Below are 24,452 nucleotides of genomic sequence, written 5' to 3'. Positions count from 1 at the left end.
CTTTTTTCACTGGGTTAAATTCCTTCTTTCTCTTCAACAGGTTGTAACTTATATCCGGATAAAAAAAGAACTGGTTTCCCTGCTATCATCAATGGCCCGTTTCTATTTTTGGCACTTTGGGCAGCGGCCTTCAGGATCTTTTCTTTGTCTTGGTATCGTTTTATTTATCAAAATTGATTGTGGGTTTTGATCAGCTCGAGGTCTTGACCTTAAAGATCTATGCGCCCTTTCAATCTCAATTGGAGTTTCTCTTTCCATTTTCAGTTTTTTAGGGATCAATTTTTGAAAAAAATTTATTGGATCTTCTCCTTCTATATCTTCTTTAAGTCCAACAATTTTAATATTATTTCGTCTACTGAGATTTTCAAGCTTATCAATTTTTTCCATAAATTGTTTTCTTTCTGATGTCCAAGCAGTATTTTCCTTTTCCATTTTGTCCATTCTTTCAACCATATCTTCCGTTGTAGTTTCCAAGTCCGTAATTCTTTTTTCCATTTTTTCCTGTCTCTTTGCCATTTTATCAAGCATAGTCTCCATATTGGTCATTTTTTGAGTATTTTTTGATTATTTTTAATTACTTTTAATGTGTCTAATTTACACATTATTTGCCTCAAAGTCTTTTCTATATTTCTAGAAGGACTTTTATCTCCTTCTTCAGCTGATCCTTCCGAGAGATTTGACTCTCCCTCCGATTCGCTATCACTTTCAGTTGCAGTGGTAGCTGGGCTTTGTAGTTCTTGATGCTCCCGTTTGCGCATGCTCCATCCTTCGCGTTTGCGCAGCTCACGATGGTCTTTTCCTGTGGCCAATGTTACCACAGTCTCATGTTCCGTATCGCCGGTGATATAATGTACCTGAGACCGCGGTTCCTCGGTAGACGTGGGCCTTGTTCTTGTTCCAACTTGCGTAGTCTTCCCGGTATTAGTTTTCTTCATCTTCCTTCCTTGAGACATAGCTTGACACAGTCCAGAATCGTTTATAAGTAACTTTTAGAAAGTATTGACTAACTTTTCTTCATTTAAACATTAATTTATTAACTTTTTACGGGAGAGCTGGGTCCCTGCGTCTCGATCCTACGTCATCACGTGATGTCCCCCCCTTAAATATTCCTATTGTATCTAATTGTTTTTTTCCACCCTTCAATTATAGATCAAGCTTTTTTGGCTTGGAAAACTAAGGGCTTACTAAGATTTTCTGATTTATTTTCGGACAATTGTTTTATGTCTTTTGAGCAATTATCTAATAAATATAATTTGCCTAGATTTCATTTTTTTAAAAGATATTTACAGGTTAGGCATTTTTAAAGTACGGTACTTCCTACGTTTCCAAATTTTGTGCCTTCAGATATTTTGGAGAGTTTGTTCGAATTAGACCCTTTTCAAAAAGGGCTTATATCAAAACTTTATAATATAATTATGAAGATACGTTCAGAGCCCCTTTATAAGACAAAAAATGATTGGGAAAGAGAGCTTAATCTTATTATTCCTATTGAGAATTGGGATAGAATTCTTCAATTAGTTAATACATCATCTATATGTGCCAAACATTCATTAATACAATTTAAGGTCATACATAGGGCCCATATGTCCAAGGATAAATTAGCTCATTTTTATTCTTATATAAACCCTATTTGTGATAGATGTCAATTTGAAATCGCGTCTTTAACTCATATGTTTTGGTCATGTCCACTTTTGAAAAAATATTGGAAAGATATTTTTGATATTATCTCAGCGGTATTGAACATCGATTTACAACCTCATCCTATTACCGCAATTTTTGGTTTGCCAATGATGGACTCACTTCATTTATCTTCTTCCGCCTGTCAAATGATTGCATTTCTCACTTTGATGGCTAGAAGATCTATTTTGTTGAATTGGAAGGAAATTAATCCTCCCACTGTATTTCATTGGCTTTCTCAAACTATGTTATGTTTACATTTAGAAAAAATTAGAAGTGGTGTATTCGATACTTCTATTAAATTTGAAAAGATATGGAGACCATTTATTCAATATTTTCATATGATGTAATATGACCCTGTTCCAAGCCTATTGGATTTGCCAGCTTTAATCTTATTTATGTTGAGAGGATCGGAGTTGACGACACTGATGATTATGTATTCTTGTGAGATATTATAAACAGCCCTTTTTTCTTTTTCTTTTTTTGCTTCTTTTTTCTTCTTCATTAGCTATTAGATTAGTAGTTTAGTCAATTTTGCAAACTTTTTTTTCACTTTTTTTCTGTTTTTTTTATATCATATTATGAAATACCTAGATTTACCTTGTTCACACATACTGTATGGTTCATGTTTTGGGAAAACTCATTTATACTATAATCATTGCTTATGTATTCTTTCATGTGTAATGGGAATTTGTATGTTTGTAATCCCTTTATTAATATATCAATTGTATTTTGTTCATAATATTATTAATACTAATAAAGAGATTGAAAAAGAAAGATGACAAAAAAGCAAAGGATCAAATAGCTGATGCCAGACTCCTGACAATGTTCAGAAGGGATGTAAAGGAGGATATGGGGGCAAGAGTGGGCATGCGTGTGCATCTCTGAGTGTGCAAGAGAGTGCACGAAAGACAAAAAGAGCACGAGGAAAGATTTAATGTCTTGCCAAAAGCTTTCAATGGGAGTATGAACAAGAGATGGGTTGCATACATTCAGGGGTGGTACCCAGAAACCAGGAAACATTACACCATGCTGAAATGGTGCAGAAATAAACCTAGTAATTATAGACCAATTAAGGTGTGGGTCAAGTTCTCAAAATAACCACTTACTTGGATAACTATTCAGTTAGAGAAGACCAGCATGAAATAATTGAAAGTAACTTCCAGCTAACCTGCTAGTTCTTTGTTCAAGAAAGAAAATTGTTCGTTCAGCAATTAGAAAAAGCTGCTGTTTGGTTTCTAAGGAATTCCAAATCTGGGTACACAGGGCACAATATAACAAAGGTGATGGCCATATAGTACCTTCAAGGTGCCCCACCATTCAACAAGATCTTCAATGTATTCCCACCCTATATACACTTCATTTAATTAGAAAATGATCGATCGCCACTTTGAAAACTATCAATGGTTGATTGAGCCATCAGTCCTTAATTGAGAATTACAAAGGCTTAACCATCCTGTAAATGGGAAAAAGATTCTTTTATTTCAGATAATCCTAAATAGTTTTGAAATAAGCAGTGGGCCTATCAGTTGGGAAGAGGGTGCATTCACTTAATTGATCTAAACTCTAACTTTCAGAGATGTGGTTTATACACTCAGTTGCCACTTTATTAGATATCACTTGTATCTAATAAAGAGGCCACAAATCATGTTCATGGTCTTCTGCATACCATTGTTGTAATGCATGGGTATTGGAGTTGCTGTAGTCTTCCTGTCAGCTTGGCCATCCTTCCAATCTCTCTCATTAACAAGCCATTTTCGCCCACAAAACTGCTGCCCATTGGTCGCCTTGTGTTTTTATTTTTCGCAACAGTCTGTCAACTCTAGACTTCTGCGTGAAAATCCCAGGAGATCAGCAGCTTGAGATACTCAAACCACTGTCTGTCACCAATCATTCCACAATCACTTAGATCACATTTCTTCGGCATTCTGATGTTTGGTCCAAACAGCAGCTGAACCTCTTGACAACAGCTGCATGGTTTATGCATTGAGTTGCTGCCACACGATTGGTTGATTTGAGAATTGCATTAACAAGGAGGTGCACCTCAGTAACCTAACAGACCATGCACATTACATAGTTCTGTGAATGTGATGGAGTAGTTAAAAATAGTACATCTAGTTTTATGGGAGCAAAAAAGATCACAATGAACATTGCTAAAATGTGTCAGCCTTTTTGGAAAGATGTAAAGGCTTTGGAAAGCCTGCATAAGATTTACAGGAATAACTTAAACAAAAATGTTAGGTACACGTACAGACTGAAAAATCAAGGTTGTTCTGCTTAGAACAGAAGAGGGCAAAGGGATCTAATTGAGGTATTTAAAAACATGAATAGACTGGACAAAAAAATACACTCCCGTTTTAGCCAGTTTTCAGGATATAAAGTGAACCTACACAAGAGTGAATTATTTCCTTTAAATAATTTGATATCAATTAATACTAATCTCCTTTTTAAAGTTGTAAGGAAACATTAACTTATTTGGGTGTAACCGCCACTAAGAATTATAAACACCTGTTTAAAGAAAACTTTCTTACTTTATTGAATCATGTAAAAAGAATATCATTAAATTGGTCACCTCTTTCAATTTTGTTGATTGGATGAATTAATTCTATTAAAATGAATATTCTACCTAAATTTATATATCTTTTTCAGGCTTTACCCATTTTTATTCCTAAATCCTTTTTTGACTCTTGATTTGTGAGTGTGAGAGTGTGAGAGTGTGAGAGTGTGAGAGTGTGAGAGTGTGAGAGAGTGAGAGAGTGAGAGAGTGAGAGAGTGAGAGAGTGTGTGAGTGTGAGTGAGTGAGTGAGTGTGAGTGAGTGAGTGTGAGTGAGTGAGTGAGTGTGTGAGTGAGTGTGTATATGTGTGTGAGTGAGTGAGTGTGTATGTGTGTGAGTGAGTGAGTGTGTATGTGTGTGAGTGAGTGTGTATGTGTGTGAGTGAGTGTGTATGTGTGTGAGTGAGTGAGTGTGTGTATGTGTGTGAGTGAGTGTGTGTGTATGTGTGAGTGAGTGTGTGTGTGTATGTGAGTGAGTGAGTGTGTGTGTGTATGTGAGTGAGTGAGTGTGTGTGTATGTGAGTGAGTGAGTGTGTGTGTATGTGAGTGTGTGTGTATGTGAGTGAGTGAGTGTGTGTGTATGTGAGTGAGTGAGTGTGTGTGTGTATGTGAGTGAGTGAGTGAGTGCGCGTATATATATATATATATATATATATATATATATATATATAAACATCCTCATTTAAATAAAGTTCATCTTCAAAAATCTAAAAAGTCTGGAGGTTTAGCCTTACCCAATTTTAGGTTTTATTACTGGACAGTTAATATACAGTATCTTGCGTTTTGGCTATATTATATTAATCGTGTAGATTGTCCGGTATGGGTTTCTTTAGAAGCTAACTCTTAATTAATTTTCTATTATTTCTCTTCTTGGATCCTCACTTCCTTCATCTGTAAGTAAACATTTTCCCTCTCAAGTCCCATTTATTCTAAGTTTTCCTCCATGACTGATTTAGTTTTTAAAGAATGGGACAAGGTGGGTATTAAATGTTTTTGGGATCTGTGTTGGAGGAAACCTTTTTTCATTTGAGCAATTGTCAGCTAAAATAGCTTACCCAAAACTCACTGTTTTAGATATTTACAAATCAAAGACTTTTTAAATATCTTAATTATGTACATTTCCTATAAGCTCCGATAAGAACTTACTAGATGTAATTTTTAGTTTGACACCTTTTCATAATGGTTCCATATCTAATATTTATGGTATGTTAGCGGAGACAAGGAATGTTCCTTTAGACAAAATTAAAATATTTACAGACATTAATATCTGAGGAAACTTGGAATGAGATTTTAAAACTGGTTAATATTTCATCACTACATGCTTGTCATTCGCTCACAACTTAAGGTGGTACATACAGCTCATATGACTAAGGATAAGTTCTCATTTTTATTTAGATATCTCCCTACTGTGACAGATGTAATAATGGAGAAGCTTCATTAATTCAAATGTTATGGACTTGTCCGAATCTTGAAAAATATTGGGAGTTTTTCCAAACATTTTCCTTACTTTTTAAAGTCAATTTTAAGCCTAACCCTCTGACAGCACTGTTCAGTGTTGGTTGCAGGACAAGATATTGAGCTGAAGGCATCTGATTTACACATTTTGGCCCTTAGCTCTCTTACAGCTAGGAGGACGCTTTTGTTTAAATGGAAAGATGTTTTTCCTCCTCATGCTCAATGGCTATGAGACATTATGTCATGGTTAGATTTAGAAAAGATTCGTTGTTCAATTTCTGAATCTCATCATGACTTTCAAACATTGTGGGGACCTTTTCTGAATTTTCAAAACATTCGGTTTGTTGTTTAACTCAGATGTTGGCTATTATTAATTTTTATTATGAGAAGGTATTTTACCTTCTTTTCTCCTTAATGAACAGCTTCGGTCTTGGTAGGGGCTAGATTATTTTTTTCGTAATAAATTAGTATAGTTCAATATAACTATTGATTAACTTATGAATACGAGATAATGAGATTGTTATTATGAACAGATATAATGTAATTGGTAGTTTTAAAAAATCTTTTGACCTTTTATATACACTTTCTTGTACTCTATATTCTTCTATATAGAAACTAATAAAAATATTGGAAAATAAACAAAAATACTCCTACACATGGGATCAGGAACCTGGTAACATAGAATGAAGTTAATTCAAGACCCAAAAGCACGTATTAGAAACAGCAAAATGGTTAGAGCTTGCATTGCCCTACCATAATGGTGAAAATTGATTTAGTTATAACATTCAAAGTGGATGTGTAAAGGCATCTGAAACAAAAGGATTTACAAGGCTTTTGGAAGAGCTACTTTATACTCCAAGATGGCACACAATTGAACATTTCCCCCAATTCTCCAACACTGCTGGAAAAAAAACCAATCAAAAGTTCTTAAATACATGAAACATGAAAACAAGGAACTCGGTCTGTGCTTAGCAGGCGCAAACTAAAAACTTCAATTTGTACAATTAATAATCAAACACCCACACCCTGATTATGACAGATACATGAAATACAAATGAAAACCGATATTAAAAGCCTATAATTACTTATAAACACAGATCATATTTAATTGTACCATTAAATTCTCCTATCAATTGCAGCACTCGTTATGAATTGCAATGCAAATTTATTACAAATAGGAAGGACTGACTCAAGATATAATCTTATTTTATACTTTCCAATGTGTTTCTAAAGCCTAGACTACATCCTAGAAGTACTTGAGTTCCTAGGTATTACTAATAGTTCAACATGCCGAACATTTTTTCTGAACTCAAGAACATAATTATGAAGAGATTATCAATCAGAGCTGCTCCACCATGCCGAGACAGAATTGCCAACACTGAAGTGATACTGCAAGGAAACAGGCCATTTAGCCCACATCTACAACCACTACTGAACATTTGTATTAATCCTATCTTCTAGCACTTGCCTTAAACAATTTAATTTCTCATCTAGAAACCTCAAAAGAGGTCAAACTCCACTACTCATCCAAGCAGTGTATTCCAAGTACTCTGGGTGAAAAAGGACCCCTCAGATTCGTCTAAATTATTTAGCTCTTATCCTAAATAGGCACATCTTATTTTTTATAGACCTCTAACAGGGAGGTTTCCTATAGCCTACTCTACCTATAACCCTCAATTTCAAAACAGTACTCAAATTATTTCAGGTGTCCAATATAAAAAGCTACATAAAATTTGTTCAAAAATCTGTTCCAAATATTAAAAAAAACACCAAATACCTGAGTATATAGGCTTCCTGCCTGTCTGTCTTTGTCACACTTATGATCAAACAATGCACATTTTCCAACAGCTTGTCCCACTCAAACCTGGAAAAAGAAGTTGTTCTCGTTAGCCTTAAATGACATTCAATGATTAATTCTTACATTACACAAACCAGTCCCAATATATTTCACATGCCAAATTATGTTACATTTCAATCTAAGCATTCCATAGTGTAAAATGTACACAAGCAGTTTGAGCAGAAGTCTTCAGTACAAAATGTTACAGGCAGATGCAGATATCATAGCCATCCATATTAGTTCTATGCAAATCTGATTTATTCCTCAGATTCATGTTTTACCTCCTCTGCCAAGTGTGTTTCCTTTTATGTGAAGAATTTACACTGTTCAACATAAACAGAACCACGCACAAACCCTTAAAATGGACATCACTTTAGTAATAAGGTTTATGTTTTCATTGTTTACTTGTTAGGATTTCACCATTGGTTCCTCTTTCTTGAGGAAATCTTGAGTAAGCTTGTTCATATGATGCACTCTGGGCAGCTTCCAGACATACTACCCTTCACCAGTGCACAAAGCTTTGAAAACCAATTGCCACCCTGCACTCACCAACTCTAGACAAAAACTTAACATATACAACTTGGTTTTGAAACACTGGGTTTCAAAATAATTTCTACTCATATGAAATCATGTGAGTACTTCACTGACGGTTTTTCCTGGAATGTGGCAATCAGAAAATTTGAGTCACTATGGTCAATAATTATGTATTAATTTGTAAAAACTGATCACCTTCATAAAGAATGTTAGTAAATCAAAATAGTCTGACAAAGGGTCTTCAAAACTGAAATGTTAACTTTCTGTTGTCTTAGGTTTAATCCCATGGTGTAATATTTGATAAAGTTTGACAAGTTAATTCAGTAGTAAAAGCCAGTTTTTCCCCAGCTTTGTACTATTGCCAAAATCAAGTAGATTGTCTTTCAAATATCAAGAAAGTAATCCACGCCATTATATCCTCCTGCTTGGTCCACTTCAATTCCCTGTAATATTTGATAAAGTTTGACAAGTTAATTCAGTAGTAAAAGCCAGTTTTTCCCCAGCTTTGTACTATTGCCAAAATCAAGTAGATTCTCTTTCAAATATCAAGAAAGTAATCCGCGCCATTATATCCTCCTGCTTGGTCCACTTCAATTCCCTGTATACTGGGATTAGTCAGTCTTCCCTGTCCCGTCAGCAACTGGTCCAGAACACCACAGCCAGGCTCCCGACAGGTGCCTGGAAGAAGGACATTACTCCTATCCTGGCCTCCCTCCACTGGCTACCAGTATGGTTCAGATCTGATTTTAAGATTCCCCAGTTTCTTTATGAAGCCCTAAATGAGCTGCCCCCCCCCCCTATAATCACAGACCTTCTAACCCCTTATTCTACTTCCAGGTCCCTCAGGTTGGCTGACTTGGGGCTCCTGGCTGTCCCACTATCTAAACTTAAGCTCAGGGGTGACTGTGCCTTTGCTATTGTAGCCCCTGGACTGTGGAACAGCAGATCTGCCCCTCCATTAACTCTTAAATCCAGGCTCAAAACTTACTTCTATTGACCAGCATTGAATCCTCCTGATGTGGCTAATTTTTGGCTTGTGCCTAGGCCCTTATGTTGTTTCTTTTGTGCCTATAAGCTGTTTGCCTTGTTGGTTATGCCTGTTTCTTGTATTTATGATTTTAGCTAACTGCCCTGATCTGTACAGCACTTTGGTCAACATGGGTTGTTTTTAAAATGTGCTATATAAATAAATTTGACTTGACTAAAAAAAATTCAGATTAGTTTTGATTCTGAAATTTACAAATTCATATTTGAAAGCTGTTTACTTTCAGCACTGCAACTGTGCTACCAAAAGCTCCAAGTAATTGTACATTCCACACAAATCAGAATGGTTCTGTAATTCAACATTTGGTACAGCAATTACAATTAGAAACAGAATGGTAAGATCATAAACCTTGCCTGTCTATGTACAAAATGAGATTTCATCAAGTGCTACATAGCTATAGGTCACATTAGGGCTCTGTAAAAATGGGATAACGGCTAATAAAACCTATAAGCCTACTCTTTCCCTTTATAATTGTCACTTATTTTCATAGTCTCTGGGCTTTTGACTGTGTGACCTGGAGACAAATGACCTACTATATTAAAGTTTGATATATGTACATACATTCTTTCCTACAAAGTCTCTCCCCCCACCCCACCACCACTTACTCTTAGCAGTATTGAGCATTTTTGCTACAGTTATAAAACTGAGGAATGATTTACCCTACTGAATGATTTTCTGACGTTTCTGATGCAGGCCTAAGTGTACACATCTGGAAGAAAATTCTTGCCACATCCCTAACAAATCACATTAAGACATCTTTACTCCATACCCAAATACAGTGGCACACATTGGGACCAGTATATTTTGGCCCAAATAGCTGCTCCAAATAGCCAAAGTTTCATTGAAATAGTTTAAAAGGTATAACAAAGGCAAACTATTTAACTGAGTAACAAATTATGTATTTAAATACAGAACAAATTAGAATACTACCAATGCTACCATGGTATTATAAAACTGTAAATTAGTTCCTTATAGTTAAGGATGGAGGAATTCATCCATTGTATGCTGCAATGTATGGCGTGTGAAGGGAGAGGTAGCTTGATGAGTGCATCCTCCAAATCTTCATCTTCATAACATTTAAGATGATTGTGAATACCTTCACATTTTTTGTGGTTTTTAACTAAAAGTAGTGAAATAGCTTCATTTTCACTCCCACCTGTTCTTGGGATCTGCAAGCCCAAAAGCTCGAAATTCCAATTTGACATACTGCTCATTTCTCGCCACAAAAATCACTGCTTTTTGAACACAAGTGCACGCAAATAATGCTATTTAAAAACTGTTCGCTCTAATCAGGGCGTAGTGTCTAAAGGCCACAAGAACTCGTGACTTGACACTAGTTAGAAATTGTTCAGCAATAGCCCTGTCCCAATTAGCATAGTGACCCCAATAAACAAAGGGAATCTCAGTTATTTGGGATGATTCTTGAAGAGAAATTAAGCAGCTAACTCAATTAACTAATAGAGCAATTAAACGGAATTCACCATACTTTCATTATAAAGGCCAACATATTTTCCTTCTAAACTACTCTGCTGATGCACCTGCTCATTGGCTTCTTAGTGGCTTGCATATAAGAACACTCTTTCATGTATCAAGTTAGTCTCTGCAGTAAAACTAAAACTGCTTACTTTATAGACTGCACTGTTAGAGCATCTGCCATTATAGCAGGATAACAAGTACAGTCGACCCTCCTAATCCGTGAGGGATTGGTTCCTGGACCCCCCCCCCCCACCCCCGCAGGTACCAAGAAACATGGATGCTCAAGTCCTGTCTCAGTGTGGTGGACTTTAAGACCTGGCGGAGCTTGGGACCCGCCACCCGCAGCGTTTCTGTTCCAGAAAACGATCACGATTGAAAATAAAGTGGAAATAATAAAGCAATTGGAAAGAGGTGAAACGCCACTGGAAAAGTGTTAGGCTACAGTTGGTCAACGATCAGAACAATTTTAAAGGATAAAGAAAGAATAATGGAGCATGTGAAGGCCCTGCCCGATGAAGGCTACAATTAGTAAGCAACAGTGGTTTAATTATTGAAATACATACCTTTCTTAAGAGTTTTGTATGCATAGAAAGGTAAAATATATACTATGACAAACGTTTGACTAACTGATGCTAAATAATAACGGATGTACCTGTTCAAACTTGGAGAACTTCCAGTTTTTAAACACTAATGTTAAATGCTTGATGTTTATTTCTATGGATTTCAATCGCCACAATTGTAAGCAGTATTTTTTAAAAGACTATGTTAGTGTCTGAGTTTCAGGTGAGCATCACCTAAGCAAATTATTGATTCAAAAATGTACAATGTTAAGATGACATTAAGCTCAGAAATATGGGTAGACAGTTACATCACTCATTCTGGCCCGCTCAGATCTCACCTTCATTTAAATACTCAAGTTCCATAAACCTCAATGCCTTGCAATGACAATCAGTTCATTTTGGCTCAGCTTCAAAGGCTTTGAGGAAAGTGTTCCTACCATTTTTTTCCATTGAATAGATGTGCATTAGCTTTTATAATCACTTTACAATTTCAAGCACTTTAAATCTTGCACCTTTTTGATCTTCCATATTGGAAAGTATCACATCTATGCAATTAATACTTATTGCCCCATTGTCACTGATCAGTCACTTCCCTTCAAAAAAAACTAGTAAAACTACCCATTTATACAATGCCAAGAATGGAAAAAGCACAACCTGAAGAGCTACTGTTTTCTCCCCCAAGCATCTAAAAGTATCTAATTTGAAAACTTGCTAAATACAACAACTTGGATAGTGCATGAAATCCAAACTTGGACATGAAAAGGCAACAATTTTTCATATTAATTTTTTTAAAGCAACAAGTTATTTTCTTGCATCCATAGATACAACATAGAAAGATATTCTTTGAGTAGTGAATTAAAATAGCACATGAAAAATGAAAATTTTCTTCCATGTTTACACCCTTAAATAAAAATTATAAGCACCCAACTATTTTATGCAATTAAAGAGACTGCCCTTGCAGTATTCATTTCCCCAGAAATAGATATCCCAAAATATACAAAGTGTTAAATGCCAAAAAAGTTCAACCTGATGTGCGTCATTGCAACTATCAGAATGAAAACTCAAATTTGTATAAAGTAATTAAAAAAAATTTTTTTTCATACACACAAGTGGTAACAATACTTTGAGGTGTCCTGACTGGTTTTACATTTGCAAAATGTACCTGAACTTATTTAATCCAGATTTACACAATTAAATTTTGGACTGGTACAAACATTCTAATTTAATAGTAATGTTAAACAAAAACAAAAATCTAGCTTTATGATTTTATTACATATTGCTCTCATTTTTTTGGCTCTCTAATAGGCGCTGGTTTTGCAGAGACAGCAGTCATACATCTTGCAACTTATTTACTACATACTAGTATCTTATTGAAAGAGCTATTTATCACCACCCAGTCTTCACCAAATAGGAACACACATTGATTATCTATCAATAATGAGGGGTGTTACCTGAGTATTTAAGGATCTATCAGAAAATAACTGAAGTAGAAATTATTAAAAATCCACCAACTAAATACAGATCAAAAGCACATCACGATCATGCTGTTTAGTTTGCACAAATTACAATTCCATGGCACTTCAAAATCACTTGAATGCTTTACTCTGGGGGGGGGGGGGGAATCAATTAAATGATCTTGGCAGATACAGGAAATATCAGCATTTATTGACAATCCAGGCTGGTCCCCACACAGCTTGCAGGCATACAGACAAGACCAAGCAGGGATGGTAGATACTTTCCTTTCCATCTTTTTTAGAAAGATCTGGTGATCTTGTGATACAATAGTTTATAATGCAGATTTATTACACAAATTTAAATTCCCTAACTGGCACAGTAGGATTCAACTTCATATCCTTGAATAGCCAAGGATGGTAAATTCCCATCAAAAACCTGGCAACCTCTCCCCAGTACTTTTAATTTCCTAGTATTACTAAAACTGCAGTTTGGTGTTATCCAGTAACTATAAATTATAGAACCATCCATGCTCTTTAATCCAGTCTTTAGTGATCACATAGTAGTCCAATTAACATGTCCCCACCTTCAATTTCATGTTTTACATTTTCTTAAACATAAATTTGGGATAAAGTCAAGCTTTCAAATGTTCAAAGGCTGCTGGCACCAGATAATTTAAAGCCAGAGTATTTGGGGAGACTTGTTATGCACCTAGAGTAGAAAAGCAATTTGTGGAAAATGAGGGTGAGGAAGAGGTTAGTCAAATTTGGCTACCAACTTTTTGCTACGTTTCTGCATAGTGGGAAGTGATAAGTAATATGTTTCAACAGCTATAGTCTTGTTTGCTATCTTTTAAAAAAATTTTTGCTATCAGCAAATTTTTAATTTGCCTTAAAAAAATCAAGTTAATGTGGAATGCATGTGAAATGTCAAGCTCAGGTTACAAATCTGAGTGATAATACCTTTCTTGTTTTGATCTTGGGACACTCAAGTTTTAGGTTAAGACTAAACACAGAATCTCAGCTGAGAAAATGAGAATCACCTTATCAATGGTTATAATCATCTTTATTCAAACTTGTCAGCAACATTTTTTGCTTTAAACAGTTCAATTTTAGCATCTTGTAAAGATGACGTGAATGTACTTCCTTGCTGCAACTATTAATCACATCTGTAGCCTATTGGCATCTAATGAATCACAGGTCAAAAGCCAAAAGTAATTAAGCATAATTATTCATTTTAAAAGCTGAACTACAGTACTAAATTGTATTTTGGAGAGAGACCAAGATTAAATATTGACCATCAAATTGAAGATGTTTCAGTTTTACAATTTTAAGCATTTCCTTTGCATAATCTTTGACAGTATCAGGTGCCTACACTAGAAAATCTGCAGATCAACATACCAAAAATATTTCAACAGTTCACCATATTAAATAAAAAGGATTCACAAAAAACATTAATTGTTAAATTGAATTTCTGTATCAGTAATTTTTATGGAGCTCTCCTTACAAGTGGCAATGAGCTTTTGATGAAACTTCCGAAGTTATAAAGATTCCCCACAGAAATTCTTTCCTGATTATCAAATAAAAATTTAAGTTACTGGATCCTCTCCACCCAACCACTGAAGAGCCCAGTCTTTTAAACCCAACAGCTTTGTGGGAGCACCTTCATCACATGGACTGGAGCAGTTCAAGGCGGCGACCCACCACTACCTTCTGAAGGGCAACTAGGGATGGGCAATAAATGCCAGCCTCGTCAGGGATGTCGATATCCTGAGAATGAATAAAAAAACTTCATTAAAGTTTAAACTCAGATTTCTTCTTCTCCCAAAACCATGGACTCAAGAGCTGATAGTGCCTTCGCACTGTACAAGCAGTGCTTGAGGACAGTGTGCATCATTTCCCATAAACAAAAGCACTGTAGTAAACAAAAATGTTTTCTCAATCCCAAAAGGGCAGTATTTCAAATTTATATAGCTAAAACGACAATCTTACTTCATGACTTGCCGTCTTTAAATCAGTGTTGATCAATTTATTGAGGACTATTTTTGCATTGTCAATCCTTGTGAATATTTCTCCTATAATTTGTGCAGTTTCAGGAAAAACAAGATATTCTATATTGTGAAAACAGAAATTAGTGAGTTGACATCTCCTGTACAGAAGTAATTTTACAATTTATAGTGTATATTTGTATTACATTATGGACAACACCATGCACCTTCACTTGTATAAACCCCATTTCCAGAAAAGTTGGGATATTTTCCAAAATCCAATAAAAACAAAAATCTGTGATATGTTAATTTACGTGAACCTTTATTTAACTGACAAAAGTACAAAAAAGATTTTCAATAGTTTTACTGACCAACTTAATTGTATTTTGTAAATATACACAAATTTAGAATTTGATGGCTGCAACACACTCAACAAAAGTTGGGAAAGAGTCGTAGTAAAATTACTTTCTCTGGACTCGGAATTCACTTGAATCACTCAGACATTATTCATTGAAACTTTAAGGGCTGTTGACAATCTCTCCCGGGATTTGGTGTGTGTGTAACCTATTTTCATTCTTGTATAACTTTACCTACAGAGTTCTACAACTAATTCTAACTTGTTTTGGAGGTTCGAAGTCTTTAGTGAAGGCCTCCCTGTTTGTCGGTTCACAGTTCAACTGCTGATTTATTTTTCCTTTGCTTTAAATATTTATTTATTTTATCTTTTTCTTTTCTTCACCCCTTTTTTCTAATCTCTGAATTTTTCTCTCCCTTCTCTGTAAATGGTTGATAAATACTTGTCTTGAATTTATAATTTTCCCCTTCCTCTTCTTTTTTCTTTTTCCTTCTTACCTTTTTTTCCCCCTTTCTCTTACTTTATTCTTCTATAATTTTTCGCGGGTAGGTTAGTTTTGGTTTTCTTCCGATTTTCTCTGTATTAAGTTGTATATTTCTGCAGAAGGTGTTCTAATCTGTAGTTATGTTTTCTAGTGCATAAACTAGTTATTATTTGCTATAGTATTTATACGGAACTGTTGTTAATGACACAGATCTGGAAGTTGTATTCGGGTTAATTTTTTTGGTAGAGCTAGCTACTTGTTTTGGTAGCCGTCTAGTTTTGGGTTGTGCGGATGGGGTGGGTTTTCCAGTTCCAACATCTCTTTATTGCTTAGGACATGTTTATATATTGACCTTACGAATCTATGTTTACATCTCTGCTCCCAGACTGCTATTGTACTGCTTGATTTTTTATATGCCTGCTGCCTTTTATGCATTAGTAATTGATAATGGCTAGTGCACTTAAATTCGTGAGCTGGAATGTAAAGGGACTGAACCACCCTGTTAAAAGGAGGAAGGTATTCTCACATATTAAACAACTCAAAGCTGACATTGCTTTCCTCCAAGAAACTCATATTCATTGTTTTGATAACTCCCGGCTTCTGTCAAAGTGGGCGGGTCAGCATTTTCATTCATCCTTTGCCGCTAAAGCTAGGGGAGTCTCCATTCTTATTAACTCAAATATTCCTTTTGAACTCCATAATAAAATATCTGATACAAATGGCCGTTTTATTATTGTTTCTGGTAAACTATATAACACTAAAGTTGCACTAGCAAACCTGTATGCCCCCAACTTTGATGATGTTAACTTTTTTGAACGGTTTTTTTCCTCACTACCAGACTTAAACTCATACTCTCTTATATTGGGTGGTGACTTCAACTGTTGGTTGGATCCTAAACTGGACCGATCGTCCTCTGTTACCAGATCACCTACTAAATCTGCCTTAGCTATTCAATCGTTTCTCTCTAATTTTGGTATCTCTGATATATGGCGTTTCCTCCATCCTACAGAGATTATTCTTTTTTCTCACATGTTCACCATATCTTCACTAGAATTGACTATTTCTTACTCGATAACCAACTTATCCCATTTGCCCACTCTTGTGACTATCAGAGTATACTGATCTCTGACCATGCCCCAATTACCCTCTCTGAACTTTCCTGGTCTCCCTCAGAGGAACAAACACTGGCGGTTCGATTCAACTTTACTATCGGATGATGATTTCGTAAAATTTATTAAGGACCAGATAACCTTTTATTTTAACACTAATACATCACCTGAAGTGCCATCCCAGATTGTCTGGGATGCCATGAAAGCATATCTGAGGGGTCAAATAATCTCTTACACAGCAAATCTCAATAGAAGATCCCGTGCAGATTGAGCAGACCTCATTAACCAGATTAAAGATTTGGATCAAATATATGCCCAAACTAAGAACCCTGAATTATACAAGAAGCGCGTTGAACTCCAAACTAAATTTAACCTTCTGTCCACTCAACCCGTCGAACGCCAACTTCTCGAAAGCAAGAGCCGCTTTTACATTCATGGGGATAAGTCTGGTAAATTCCTAGCCAATCAGCTGAGGCGTTCCAAAGCCAAACAACATATTACAAAGATCCGGAAGGAGAACGGAGACTTTACATCAGATCATTTAGAAATTAATGACGCATTAAAAAATTTTTATTCTCGGCTTTATTCCTCTGAATCCCTGAGTGACAATATCTCTGTGGATCAATTTTTTTTTTATTTTTTTTTTATACAGAATCTGAATATCCCCTCACTTTCATCTGATTTCAAAGCCAAACTCAATGCGCCTATATCACCAGAAGAAATATCTTTTGCAATTTCTGCACTGTCCTCAGGGAAATCTCCTGGACCTGATGGGTTCCCTGTGGAATTTTATAAATCATTCTCCTCACTTACTTTCAGTATTATCTGACTCGTTTAATTACGGCAAATTGCCACCCTCTTTCAATGAGGCATCTATTATTCTTCTTTTAAAAAAAGGCAAAGACCCAACAGAGTGTTCCTCGTACAGGCCGATCTCTCTGCTCAATGTTGATGTAAAGATCTTAGCTAAAGTGTTGGCTCATAGATTAGAAACCGTTATTCCCTCCATTATCTCTGATGACCAAACAGGCTTTATTAAAAACCATCTCCCTTTTTTTTTAAACATTCGGCGTCTATTTAATATTTTATACTCAGTTCCAACTGGGACTCCTGAATGTGTTATCTCCCTTGATGCGGAGAAAGCATTTGACCGTATAGAGTGGAACTACCTTTTTGCAGTCTTAGAAAAATTTGACCTCGGCCAAAGTTTCATCTCTTGGATCCAATTGCTGTACCTGTGTCCTACTGCTTCTGTTCTAATTTTCAGAAATCCCAAGTATTTAATCTCAAACGTGGCACCCGTCAGGGATGCTCCTTAAGTCCCTTTCTCTTTGATTTGGCTATAGAACCTCTGGCGATAGCATTTCGAAATTGTCCTGAATTGACTGGGATTTGGAGAGGGGGTGTTGAGCATAAAGTTTCTCTCTATGCTGATGACTTATTACTCTTTCTCTCAAATCCGTCTACATCCTTACCTCTAATGTTTTCACTTCTTGACCAGTTTAGCCAGATCTCTGGCTATAAACTCAACTTACATAAGAGTGAACTTTTCCCAATTAATAAAGAAGCACAAAAACTAATATTTCATGATGTCCCTTTTAAAGTAGTCCATAATCAATTTACTTATCTTGGAATTACAGTCACAAGGAAGTTTAAAGATCTCTTTCGTGAAAACTTTGTCAATCTTTCATATGCTATAAAACAGAGTCTGGTACAATGGTCACCTCTATCTATGTCCTTGGTAGGTCGTATTAATGTTGTTAAAATGTATGTTCTCCCCAAATTTTTATACTTATTTCAATCTATCCCAATTTTTATTCCTAAATCTTTTTTTGATTCCTTAGACTCTATTATTTTGTCATATCTGTGGCAGAATAAGCGCTCTAAAATTAATAAAATCCACCTCCAAAAATCTAAAAAAGAGGGTGGCATGGCTTTACCTAACCTTCGCTTATATTACTGGGCAGCTAATATACGTTGTGCTGCCTTCTGGTCTTTCTTCCACGGTCAACCCGAGTGCCCTAACTGGGTGGCAATGGAGTTGAGCTCCACTAAAGAATTATCTATATCTGCACTTCTTGGCTCTGCACTCCCTAGCAGTCTGCCCAGATCAATAGCTAATCCTCTGGTTAGACACACTTTGTGTATATGCGCTCAGTTCAGGAAATACTATGGTTTCCAGGGGTTTTCCGTTTCTAGCCCTGTCGCACATAATCACCTTTTTTTACCTACTACGTACGATTCAGCATTCCATGTTTGGTACAGGAAGGGCATTAGACATTTTGAAGATCTCTTCATTGATAATCGCTTCGCTTCTTTTCAGCAGCTCTCCGTTAAGTTCAACCTGCCTAACGCTCACTTTTTCAGATATCTCCAAATCCGACACTTTACTGCTCCTTTAATTCCTAACTTTCCTGAAATGCCTGCGAAAAATGCTATGGACCTATTTTTTTCCATTAATCCACTAGGTAAAGGTTTAATTTCAATTATCCGAGATAAACTAGCAGCCTTACGACGGGTCTCTATGGATAAAATTAAAATGGCCTGGGAGCAGGATTTAAATATCTCCTTATCTGAGGAGAGCTGGGACTCAGTTCTCAAATCGGTTAACTCAACTTCCCTTTGTGCTCGCCATTGCCTCTTACAGTTTAAGATTGTTCATAGAGCCCATATGTCTAAATCTAAACTATCTCGATTCTACCCTGGCATTAGTCCACTCTGTGATAAATGCAAGAGGGGCGTGGCCTCTCATCCACATGTACTGGTTCTGTCCTAGTTTGGAGAAATTCTGGAAAGATGTCTTCACTACATTATCGGGTATTCTGAATCAGCACCTAGAACCTAACCCCTTAATTGCTCTGTTCGGTTTTTGGGGCGAGACAGATTTATGTCTGGGTCCGACCAAATGCCGAATACTATCCTTTGCCTCTCTCCTGGCGAGACGCTTGATCCTCCTTAGATGGAGAGATGTTGCCCCGCCCACTCATGCACAATGGCTTAACGACATTATGGCCTGCTTGGACCTCGAAAAAATTCATTATTCAGTTCTTAATTCGGATCTAAAGTTCCATAAGGTCTGGGGACCTTTTATCGAGTACTTTCATAACCTTCCTCTTGACTAGAGTTTTTTTTTCTTTTCGGTCCCTTGCTTTCAGCTCCTTTTTTTTTCTGGTAGTAGGCATTATTACCCTCTGTTACTAAGTGCATTCACAGTCTGGGAGTTTGACTGTCCGGACTTATACTCTTTATACTGTGTGGTGGTTGGTCTGGAGTTGTTGTTGTTTTTTTCTTGTGTTGTGGGGCTTGGGGAGGACACTAAGCTCACTTGTCTTTAGGTGCTTTTTTGTTAAATTCTCTTCCTTTGTAGCATATTGTTATTGTATGCTTAATCTTGCACTGTATTAATGCTCCCCATTGGGATTTGGGGTTTTTAATTTTGTAAAATGTTTTGAAAAACTAATAAAAAAATTTTTTAAAAAAAGCTGGGACAGAGTTAAAATAAGATTGAAAAGTGCACAGAATATTCAAGTAACACTGGTTTGGAAGACTCCACATTAAGCAGGCTAATTGGTAGCAGGTGAGGTATCATGACCGGGTATAAAAGTAGCGCCCATCAAAGGCTCAGTCTTTGCAAGCAAGGATGGGTCGTGGCTCACCCCTTGTGCCAAAATTTGTGAAAGAATTGTTAGGTCAGTTCAAAAGGAACGTTTCCCAATGCAAGATTGCAGAGAATTTAGGTCTTTCAACATCTACAGTACATAATATTGTGAAAAGATTCAGAGAATTCAGAGACATCTCAGTGCGTAAAGGGCAAGGTCGGAAACCACTGTTGAATGTGCGTGATCTTCGAGCTCTCAGGCGGCACTGCCTAAGAAACCATCATGCTACTGTGACAATTACAGCCACCTGGGCTCGGGAGTACTTTGGAAAACCATTGTCACTTAACAGTCCATCGCTGCATCCAGAAATGCAACTTGAAACTGTATTACGCAAGGAGGAAGCCATACATCAACTCTATGCAGAAACGCCGGCAGGTTCTCTGGGCCCGAGCTCATCTCAGATGGACTGAAAGACTGGAACCGTGTGCTGTGGTCAGATGAGTCCACATTTCAGCTAGTTTTCGGAAAAAACAGGCGTCGAGTTCTCCATGCCAAAGATGAAAACGACCATCCTGATTGTTATCAGCGAAAGGTGCAAAAGCCAGCATCTGTGATGGTATGGGGGTGCATCAGTGCCCACGGCATGGGTGAGTTGCATGTATGCGAAGGTACCATTGACTCTGAGGCGTATATTAGGATTTTAGAGAAACATGTTGCCATCAAGGCGATGTCTCTTCCCGGAACGTCCATGCTTATTTCAGCAGGACAATGCCAGACCACATTCTGCACGGGGTACAACAGTGTGGCTTTGTAGACAGAGTGCGTGTGCTTGACTGGCCTGCTGCCAGTCCAGATCTATCTCCTATTGAAAATATATGGCGCATCATGAAGAGGAGAATCAGACAACGGAGACCACGGACTGTTGAGCAGCTACTACAATTAGTATCCTCAGTTCCAAAACAATTAAAAAGTGTTATTAAAAGGAAAGGTGATGTAACACAATGGTAAACATGCCTCTGTCCCAACTTTTGTTGAGTGTGTTGCAGCCATCAAATTCTAAATTTGTGTATATTTACAAAATACAATTGTTGGTCAGTAAAACTATTGAAAATCTTTTCTTTGTACTTTTGTCAGTTAAATAAAGGTTCACGTGAATTAACATATCACAGATTTTTGTTTTTATTGCATTTTGGAAAATATCCCAACTTTTCTGGAAATGGGGTTTGTACTTCAAACAGTCATTAACTGGCTATTCTTGCATTTAAAATAATTTGCATCCTTTTAGATTCAATCTTCTACTCACTATACAGGTTAATTTAATCCATGCTTATATGACATGATACAATAGCCTGAACTCAAATCTAACAATAAAAATAAGACATCACTTGATTTGTCAGCATTACCACTGTCTCAAAACCTGCTACGGCTTTCCAACATCTACATGCCAATGTTCAGCAAATTTTAGTATTGATCACTGATCTCCCAATTTCATCTTTTCATTACTCACAGAAACCAGAGGCACTTAAATCCCCTCATTATGTAGTTATAGAGCACAGGATCAGGCCATTTGGCCAAACTCATGCATGCCCACCCAACCTGTCTTGGGCTAGTCCCATTTCTCTAAACCTTTCCAATCTATGTAAAGATGTATTCCATTATGTTTAAACCACCTCAGACATAAAACTGTACTTTAAGATTCATTTTGTATATGTATAGGCAGTCCTCTGTTTACAAGAGATCCATTCCTGACGAGTTTGCAATCCAAATTGTTTGTTGGAAGTGACAAAAACAGGCGAGATCAAAGCAGCAACTGTGATGGGAAGGCAAAGTCATGAGAAGAGTGACCACCATACAACCTCATTGATTCAGTGAGTTTACTCATTGATCCCAACTCAACCCAGCCCCCAACCACTCAGGCAAGGGAATAAGGAGAGAAGGTGCACAGAAATGCCCCACTTCTATTCAAAGATGCCTGCAGCCCTGCAGGAAGTGGAACTATTTATCCCCATGTATCCTGTCAGACTACTAACTGTCCATTTGTGTGTACAGGATGCCCATAAATTAGGCAGTTATCTGGAGGACCCATATCACTACTTCTGCTACCATTTTCTATCTGCATATTAAATTTTATAGTGTAGCAACGGTAGAAATGTTTACAAAATCCTTGCAAGAAGATAGGCTACACTGACTTTTACCAGCAAGCTCCAAACTCCCATTGAAACTAAAACAAACTTTAAATTTTAGATAACAGGCAATTAAGCGGGTGTCTCAGACTTAAACAGATTCAGAAAGCTATATTAGCTTGCTTCAACCCTCATTGTGACAAGAGAGACAAATGCCAGAATCCAGTCTCACTGAAATTTCACTACACAATAGAGAATCACCACTTGGCTCGTATCCAATCTTTATAATTAATTGTGATTTTATCTCAGAAGGGAAATGTTAATTTTAACAGCACATTTATGTAGCCTCAATTTTAATATTTCTCCGTCCAGCTTGTAAAAGCAATTCAAACCAGAAAAATTTACTGGCAATTTCCACAGCTGGAAAAGCCCACTTCCACCTTAGCCAGCTATCAGGCCAGCTTCAAGAACAGGACCTTTGTACTACATTACCTGAATTCCAGTCACAAATTACGTTGCCAGACTCCAGGGTGAGGAAGGTCAGATAGGCAATTCAAATCTGGTCTCATATGCAAATTGGAGGCAATTTCAAGTGGGTGTCTTGTAGCATCATTAGCCCTGAATTACAAGTTCCCACTTTTGGCTTTTAAGATGGTTTTCTCTGCCCTCTCCCCATGTAAGATTATTTAATTCCGCATGCAAAAAGGTGGCTCACTTCCAGTCACCACTTCAAAGACAGCATGAAAATTGTATGAAATAAGGGTACTGAAGACTACTTGCAACAGGAATGCACTGGCTCACCAACAATTCCAAATAATTCCTGAAACAATTAATTTAGCCCTGTTAACCACAATCAAATGTGCACCCAGTAGGTCACAGGACTAAACTTTTAAAAAAATTCCATGGATGGCATTCTATCTGGTTGCATCATCATCTGGTATGGAGGGGCTACTAAACAAGCTCCAGGGGGTTTAAGTTCAGCCAGCTCCACCATGGGCACCAGCCTCCCCACCATTGAGGACACCTTCAAAAAGTAATATCTCTCATCACCCCCTTCTCATTACTACCAGAGGTACAGGAGCCTGAAGACAGTGTTTTAGGAACAATTACTTTCACTCAGTCATCAGAATCCTGAATGGGCAATGTACCCATTAACACAACCACACTATTTTTACATTCCACACATACACTCGGTGGCCACTTTATTAGGTACATCTGTTTGTCAAAGCAAATATGCAATCAGCTAATCATGCAGATATGGTCAAGATGTTCAGTTGTTCAGACCAAACATCTGAACGGGGAAAAAAATGTGATCTCTGTGACTGACCGTGGAATGATGGTTGGTGCCACACAGTGGTTTGGGTATCTCAGAAAATGCTGACCTCCTGTGAATTTCATACATATCAGTCTCTAGAATTCACAGACAATGGTGGGAAAACTGCAAAATGTCCAGTGAGCGGCAGTTTTGGCTTCGGCCTCGGTAATGAGAGGTCAGAGGAGATTGACCAGACTGGTTCAAGATGACAAGATAACAGTAACTCAAATAACTATGCATTACAACAGTGGTGTGCAGAAAAGCATCCCTGAACACACAACACTTTGAACCTTAAAGTGGATGGGCTACAGTAGGCTCGAGCCAGAGCAGATAGCTTCACTCAACTTCACTTGCCTCATCACTGAATTGTTCCAACAACCTATGGACTCACTTTTAATGCTCTCGATATTTATCGCTTATTATTATTACTTTTCTTTTTCAATTTGTAATTTGTTATTCTTGCACACTGCTTGTCCATACTGATGGTGCATTTTCTCATTGATTCTATTATGGCCATTGGATTTATTGAGTATGCCCACAAGAAAATGAATCTCAGGGCTGTATATGGTGACATAGATGTACTTTCATAATATCTTTTTAGAAATTTACTTCACTATGTTTTTAAATGCGATTCTGTTCTGAAATGTTTGAATCACATGGATAATATCAGCAAGTCATTATTCCTTATATCAATGTTACAAAAGACAGTATCATTGAGAATACAAGTTAGCTAGAGCAGCTATCCCCATTAAAATGCCAGACATGACTAGCTGGAAAATAATTCAGTGATGGTACTGCTCTAAATTGTAAGGTCAGGGTTGGCTGTCCGACTTCAAGCTTAGACCAATGCATTGTTTTAAATTTCACAAGACCATAAAACATAGGAGCAG

The 24,452-nt window shown here is 36.9% G+C and overlaps 1 protein-coding gene across 1 annotated transcript in view; it reads right to left on the bottom strand.

Annotated features, from left to right (window-relative positions):
- The window catches only part of amd1 (adenosylmethionine decarboxylase 1), a 47,008-nt gene that overhangs the window by 17,082 nt on the left and 5,474 nt on the right, over positions 1–24,452 (bottom strand). Inside the window, exon 2 of the mRNA XM_073055910.1 lies at positions 7,464–7,550. Coding sequence (XP_072912011.1) covers positions 7,464–7,550 — 87 coding nt within the window. The remainder of the gene's footprint in view (positions 1–7,463; positions 7,551–24,452) is intronic.

This window comes from Hemitrygon akajei, chromosome 9 (assembly GCF_048418815.1).
Source record: "Hemitrygon akajei chromosome 9, sHemAka1.3, whole genome shotgun sequence".
NCBI classification, from domain to species: domain Eukaryota; kingdom Metazoa; phylum Chordata; class Chondrichthyes; order Myliobatiformes; family Dasyatidae; genus Hemitrygon; species Hemitrygon akajei.
Note: the sequence above shows the minus strand (reverse complement) of the source record. Positions and strands in the feature narration are given on the sequence as shown.